Here is a 7676-nt window from a genome sequence, read left to right on the forward strand (position 1 = left end):
ACGTAATTACTGTGGCAGCTGACATGTTGCTTTCACTACGCAACTGGTGTAGACAAGGTGTAGGCTCAGAGCCATGCTGTCATTGAATGCCTGTGATTCCAGTATAGGTAGGTCTTCCAGTTCAGAAACAGTGTGAAGGTATCTCAAGCTCTCTTTAATTTAAACTACTTTCATCACTTTTCATGTGTATAGCCGAGTGCAACACTATAACTGCCTGCTAGGAAAGATTGTCTGATTGTCTACGCCGTTATCCCTGTATTTGAATGTTTATTGCATCTCCCCCCTCTCTGTGATGGCTGGCTTTTCACCCGTCCTTTGAGTGTGGCCGTTTCGAACAACAGTTTTTCCTGTGATGTGGTCACACGACACGCCATACAAACTAATATATTTTGAGCATACAGACACATTCAGGGCCATGCTGTAAAGTCCTGCAATACCAGTACAGACCACTAGGGGTTCCCCAGTTGAGAAACAGTGCTACAACAAAGTCATAGAGTGTAGCTTTAAAAATTTTATGTTTTACAACCAAACCAATACATTGGTTTAATATACCTCAGGTTATGTTAGGTACAGTGATAATCTTGGCGATATTTTCTTCATAAGGATCACATCACAGCTGATAAACTGTATAAAGAAACATTTTTTCCCAGATAGAGGATGTCATTCAGTGGCACTGGTGAGTGGTGTAGAGGAGCTATTTCTCCTGTGCAATAGATTGTTCTAATAAGAGCTCAGCTTGAGACTAGCAGGAGGGAGGGACAGCACTGATGCTTCTATGCCCAGAGGCAATTCACATATGCAAGAGCCACTACAATGGGTCGGAATAACATGAATACATATGCTCTGTCTTTCTCTCTCTCTCTCTCTCTCTCAATCATCATTCCAGGATGTTGGGTGGAGGGAGAAAAATATTTTCAATCAAAAAGAGATGTAAAGTCGACATTTGCTCTTGTGGGGTTACTGCCTTGCATCCGGTAGATGCTTTAGCCTATGTGCAGTGAGGTAGTGTAACTATCATCTCAGACTGCACCATCACAGTCAGTCAACTAGCTTTTCTACTAAAACTATTAAAGGTTTGGATCCTCATGTTTTGTACAATAAATTTAATATGTGAAGAAGATCCATCTCAGACTATAGGGTTGAGTAAACTGAGGTATATTTTAGCATTCTTCAATATTCTATCAAAAAGCCTGCAGCGACATGGTGCGACTATGGAAGCAACAGTTGGTGTCATGTATCTAGTGATGCCTTCTAGAAGTGAAAGCTGTATTTAACAGCTTTGAAGTTAGGTCTGGTTTTTGTCAAATTTTTCACTCTGATCTTACCTTCTGCTGCCTCCTGGCCATATCAGTTGGTTGCTTTGCGTTGAACGGATAGGCAATACAGCGCATCACAAACACATACAGCTGGAGTCTCTTTTTCTTCTCCTCCTCCTCTCTCTGCATCTTCTCCAGGTCCTCTTTCTCCTTGTCGCTGCCCACCGACGGGCTGGGGCTGGAGGGCCGGCCACTGCCGCTCCCGCGGCCCCGGGGCTGGAGCCCTCCGCCGCCGTGGCCGTCGGCGGCTCGGCCGGGTGACAGCCGGGCTCCTCCGAGGCTCTTCGGGGCCGCCACCTCTTTACGCTCCACCTCCAGTATCTCATCCCCTTCCTCCTCGCTGGAAGACGGGTCTAACATGCTGCCGAGGCTTGGATGGAGAGTATTGTCTACCTGCAGCAAAGGTAAAACTGCAAAAGTAGAAAAAAGATGTCGATCACCTTCAGTCTCGGCCACAGAGGGAGAGATCCAGGGGAAGCCGCTGTGGAGACGCAAAACCTGATAGATGAGCGCCTCAGACTGTTGCTTTTCAAGAAAAAAAAAACTGCCGTCAGACAAGTCAATCTCAGCTAGAAAAATGAAAGTGTTGTAGAGTCTAGTTGGTTGCGTGATTTCCAAGCCTTTCAAGTCTGCCAGTCAATAGCACATAGGAAGGATTTATCATGAGAGCAGATACAAAGGGGGAGGGGTCGCAGGGAGATAAAACAGGAGGAAACGTTGATGTGTTGATGCTCTGCTGCCTGGAGGAGGAAGGGGCTGGGCTCGGAGCTGACCGCGGTGCTGAAACCCGATCCCCGGCTGCTCTCAGATCAGTTTGATGAGGCTGTGAGCAAAATAGATGAACAGACACCTGATGATCCAGCTGAGTCAAAAGAGGACAGGTTTGGACAGCACCAGACCGGAATCGGAGAGGTTTGGCTTTCACAATAAAAGCTTCACTACTGGTTTAAAAAATATATATATACAAATGAATGAAAACTAAATCATTAATAAAAATAAAATAAAAACAATATATACAGTTACTTATATACATATATTATAGGTCGTGGTATGGTAATGTGCAAAACTACTATAACAGAAAGTTCCATGTAATTTATTTGTGGTGGAGTGCGGAGGATGAGGTGGAGCTGAGGAGTCTCACTGCCTGAGGAAAGAAGCTGCTGTGTAGTCGGGTGGTATGGCAGCAGATAATTCTGTATAGCTTGCCAGATGGCAGCAGGGTGAAAAGGCTGTGGCCTTTACATCTACATACTTTCAGGAAACATGTGTTCATGTGCAACATTTCAGACAATTAATTCATATGGTCTCATGACCTCTTACAAAAAAATGTGTGTGTAGTTGTGTTTCCTTATCGTGTTTCAGATGTCTATGAGTTGTTAGCAGTTCCACCAAAAGGACATTTCCCCTCTAAACTTTTCACATGGTTTAATTTCAGTAACTGCTCAAATGATCCAATATTTCACAAAAAAATCAAAGATTAGAGAAAAGTCCAAAACTACCTTACTGTATATGAAGTAGTTCAAATTAGCTCAACCTCGACCAGCTACAACGGTGAAATGCTGCTTACACATTGATGCATTAGTATAAACAATAATATAATATATTAAATATATTCTAATATATTAATTCATTTTATGCATAATGAGTACTTTTACTTTTGATACTTTAAATACATTCACTGCTAATACATCTATACTTTTACTTTAATAAAGTTAACAATAAAAAATCAAAATCCAAAAACCTCCAACAATGGATACCACATTCAGCTATATACAGCAGTTTCCCCAAATGCTGGATTAACAAAATGTTTAAAACTCTATAAACATTGCTCCCCAACTACAGAAAAATACAATCACATTAGGTATTTGAAATCTTCAACAAAGGACACAAAGCAAACTTCATTGCTATTTAGCTTTATATTTCCTGGCAGACTATTTGACCACTGTGGATGATCAAAAACTGAGAAAATACACATACATTATCAGCAACCACAACACATTAAAAAGTTTATTTACATGAGAATACAGCTGGGGTATACTGTACTTAATTTGGGTTCTTGGCTCTGACCTAATTTCTCCCTGCCGCATATACTTAAGCACAGAGGGGGAGTTCAGGTAGTGATGATAGCAGATATCTCCCCCCATAGATCGGAGTCAGTGCCTGCAGGTGGATGCTCAGGTGGTAGAGGGGGCCTCAATAAAGCCAAGCAGCAGCATTCAATTCAATTCAATTCAATTCAGTTCAATTCAATTTTATTTATATAGTGCCAATTCATAACAGAAGTTATCTCATTGCACTTTTCCTATAGAGCAGGTCTATACCGTACTCTTTATAATATTAATTACAGAGACCCAACAAATCCCACTATGTGCAAGCATTTGGCAACAGTGACAAGGTAACACTTCCTTTAAGAGGGCATCAGTGACTGTTATGGAGGTACTTACTGTCATGGCTGTGCCATGCCGCAGCAGATTCCCCAGTGTTTCTTGTGTTTCCCCTTCCCCTTTCCCTGTGTTGACATGGGCGTGGTTTCCCTTCCACACTCTCCTGGCTCCTGGCTCCCTGATCACCTGCATACCTGCAGTATATCAGCCCCGGATCTTCACCTATTTGCTATTCTGAACCAGTCATTGCCGCTGCTCGCCTTAGTGGACTCCGGAGCTGACAAAAATTTCCAGGACACCAATCTTACCGCACAAGCCGGCATCTCCAGTGAACCACAAGCTGCTTCTCTAAATGCCAATGCTCTTAACGGCAAGCTCCTCACCTGCACCACTCACCGCACTGAACCTCTGCATCTCATCCTCTCTAGTAACCAATATGAGTATATTAAATTCTACCTTATCTCTTCCCCTCATGCTCCTGTTGTCTTGGGCCACCCTTGGCTAAGATCACACCATCCCCACATAGACAGGTCCACTGGCAAAGTTGTTAGCTAGAGTTCTTTCTGTCATTCATTATGTCTGCAGTCAGCCCTCGCCCCAGTGGTGGTCGCTGTCTGCCCACTCACCTCAGAACCCCCTGACCTCTCAGCCCTCCCTTTTGCCTATCATGACTTTGTCATGGTGGGCCACAGAGCCCCCCCGTTCCTTGTATGCTTCGGTGTACATGTCTCTCCTCGTGTTTTCTAGCTGTCCTCTGTCTGTCCTGGTGTGTGCGTGTGTTTGTGACTGTGCTCTGGGCTGGCTTCCCGATCTCTGTGACTGATTACCGGCACACCTGTCTTCAATCATTGCTGATTGGCACGGTTCATATACCAGGCACCTCCACACTACCAACGCCAGATCGTCCTCCGTACATACGTACAAGTCTCACGTAACGGCTCCCGCTGCACTTAAGAGAAGTGAAGTTTCGGTTTTGTTTCTTGCCTCGGTAATAACTCTATTTGTCTTGTCTCGTTGTTACAGACTCTCGCTCTGCCAGTGATCACCGCCTCAGTCTGCCCGTCGGATCATCCGGACCTCAGCTACCACGCCACTCTCGCCATCCGGCCGATCTTCCCCTCCGGACACTGCCGGCTACCCGCACCACACGCCCGGCTTCACGGATCCTCCGCCTGGTCAGCTCAGCCTTACTGTTACGCTCGCCAGTCCAGAGTCAGCCCACCTTGTCTCCCTCCAGAGCGCCATCAGTCACGCCTCCGGGTGACGCCGGATCCTGCATTCATTTGCACTTGCAATAATCTGCACAATAAAAACCGTCCAATTAACCCAGTTCTGTTTCCGTGAGTTCCTGCATTTGGGTCCTGAAAATAGCTCTTACAACAGACTTAGGATAAGTTTTCAGTAAATATCTCGCCCTCTCTCTTCCTCATCACCCATACAACTGCGCCATTGACCTTCTCCCCGGAGACCGCCTGCCTTCCAGCTGTCTGTTTAACCTGTCCCTGTTCCCATCTGGAAAGAGAGACCATGGAGAAATACATTCATGATTCCTTGGCCACAGGAATTATCCAGCCATCTTTTTCCCCTGTTGGTGCAGGACTTTTCTTCGTCTCCAAGAAAGACTGCTCCTTACGCCCCTGTATCGACAACTGAGGTCTCAACGTCATCACCATCAAAAATAAGTGACCTCTGCCTTTGAACTGATCCAGGGAGCCACCATCTTTTCCAAACTGGACGCTTTACATCCGCACCTGTTCTCATCCATCCTGACCCCTCGCGGCAATTTATTGTGGAGGGAGGAAACCTCCAACTCTGGGAGAGGGGCGGTTCTCTCCTAGTGCTCAGCCTCCAACCAGAAGCACCATCCCTGCACCTTCTTCTCCTGCTGTTTGTCTCCTGCCAAGCAAAATTATGATGTTGGGAATCGGCAGCTGCTGGCTATCAAGCTCGCCCTGGAGGAATGCCGGCACTGGCTTGAGGGAGCCTAACATCCGTTCATCATATGGACAGAACACAAGAACTTGGCCTACATTCAGCTTAATGTAGAAAACTTCTGGTCAGTCTTCACTTTGATGAATAAAAGAATAAACTTGATGAACCTCAATTGTTCTTACTTGACTACATAAGCTTATTACAACACAAATCTGTTGACAAAGAATATCTTGGTACCACATGTATGCATGGACACAGTCAGATACCAAATGCTTAAAGTAACATTACGCTCAGCTTTATACAGGCTGTCCTACATCATACAGAATCACGTATCATCACAGCACCAGACAGGAGGCAGACAATATATGTGTGTTACTGTAGGTCAAGACCCTTCCTTTATCAGGGGAATCAGCAACAGCAACAAGTTTGACTTCTTATCATTAACTCCAGGCACCCTGGAGCCTCCCAACATAAACATGCCAAGTGAGAAGGGCTCTGAGACCTCTCTCTGTGGTTGTTGAGCTGGGGAGCCTGGCATGGCATTACCCCCCCCCTCCACGGCCTGCACCTGAGGGCCGCGGACACTGACGTCATGGTGGCCGTCCTCTTCCACAAGGGGCAGGTCATTCTGAATGGTCTGTGTGGAAGGTGTCCAGTAGAGAGGGATCGAGTATGTTGTGTCTGGGGACCCATGATCGTTCTTCGGGACCGTACCCCTCCCAGTCCACTAGGTACTCCAGGATGCCACCATGGCTCCGGGAGTCCAGGATCTCATTTACACGGTAGGCGGCTCCATCTTCCAGGATGAGGGGGGGTTCGGTAATTGCACCAGGCTCTGTGGAGACATGAACAGAAGAGGTTTCAGTGGTGATAAGTGAAAGGTAGGATGGATTTTGTATTGTGCAGATAATTGAAGTTGGTACGTGACCAGGTTTATTCATTTGATGATGGTGAAGGGAACTGGTTCCAAGAGTCCTGGCGGTCATGGCAGGTAGTGCGCGATTTCTTGAATTTTCCTTTCTGTCTGTCCATTTGTTTGTGGGTGGTAACTGGACGAGAGGCTGACGGTCACACCTAGGAGTGAAAAGAATGCCTTCCATACCTGTGAGATACACTGGGGCCCTCTGTCGGACACAATGTCCTCGGGGATACCATAATACCTGAAGACGTGATTAAATAGTAGTTCTGTGGTTTTCATGGCTGTGGGTAGTCCTCTGAGGGGGAGTAGTCAGCAGGACTTCGAAAACCTGTCTACGATTACCAGGATGCATGTGTTGTTATCGGACACAGGTAGGTCGGTGACAAAGTCCACTCCTAGGTGTGACCAAGGTTGGTTGGGAGTGGGCAGTGGACAGAGTTTACCGGATGGGAGATGGTGTGGACTTTTGGCGATGGCGCATTCCTGACATCCCTGTACGTACCTTCTCACATCCCTGGCCATATTTGGCCACCAGAAGCGTTCTCGTAGCAGTGAGAGGGTTTCATTGGCTCCGGGGTGACCAGTGCCCAGAGATGCGTGGGAAGAATGGATTAGGGCGGTGCGTTGAGTTCTGGGGACATACTCTCGGTTTGGGGGACAGCCCAGCGGAGGGTTGGTGGAGGCATTGGAGGAAGGCTGGGACATCTCAGACCACTGGATGGGGTTCACAATGATTTGTTTGGGGAGAATGGTTTCAGGTTCGTCAGGGAGTTCGTCTGGGGCATGTAACCAGGAGAGGGCGTCTGCTCTACCGTTCCGGGAGCCGGGGCGGTAGATGTGAAAGTTAAAATGAGTGAAGAAGAGTTCTTGTGGTCGGTGAGTACTATGAAGGGATGTTTAGCACCCTCCAGCCAATGCCTCCATTCTTCCAGAGCCAGTTTGATGGCTAGGAGTTCTCTGTTACCGATGTCATAGTTTCTTTCTGCCAGGCTAAGTTTCCGGGAAAAGTAGGCATATGGATGGAGTTTGGCCGGGGTGCCCTGGGATTGTGAAAGCACCGCTTCTACTCCGGTAGTAGAGGCGTCCACCTCTACCAGGAATGGTCGTTCCGGATCAGGGTGAACT

The 7676-nt window shown here is 46.8% G+C and overlaps 1 protein-coding gene and 1 long non-coding RNA gene across 26 annotated transcripts in view; one reads left to right on the plus strand and one right to left on the minus strand.

The window, feature by feature from the left end:
- Positions 1–2126, minus strand: part of LOC122883524 (calcium-dependent secretion activator 1) — a 216225-nt gene extending 214099 nt beyond the window's left edge. For 3 of the 25 annotated variants that reach the window (XM_044212514.1, XM_044212483.1, XM_044212504.1), the window contains exon 1: positions 1326–2061. In XM_044212514.1, coding sequence (XP_044068449.1) covers positions 1326–1676 — 351 coding nt within the window. In that variant the 5' untranslated portion in view covers positions 1677–2061. Of the gene's footprint in view, positions 1–1325 lie in introns of all 25 variants that reach the window. The other 22 variants (XM_044212353.1, XM_044212315.1, XM_044212334.1 and 19 more) reach the window with 18 other exon arrangements.
- Positions 2096–5794, plus strand: LOC122883603. The gene is made up of 2 exons (XR_006379669.1): positions 2096–2228; positions 4724–5794. It is a non-coding gene; the product is annotated as an uncharacterized LOC122883603 (long non-coding RNA).
- Positions 5795–7676: the final 1882 nt, after the last annotated feature.

The sequence above is a fragment of the Siniperca chuatsi genome, linkage group LG2, assembly GCF_020085105.1.
Source record: "Siniperca chuatsi isolate FFG_IHB_CAS linkage group LG2, ASM2008510v1, whole genome shotgun sequence".
In the NCBI taxonomy this organism is placed as follows: domain Eukaryota; kingdom Metazoa; phylum Chordata; class Actinopteri; order Centrarchiformes; family Sinipercidae; genus Siniperca; species Siniperca chuatsi.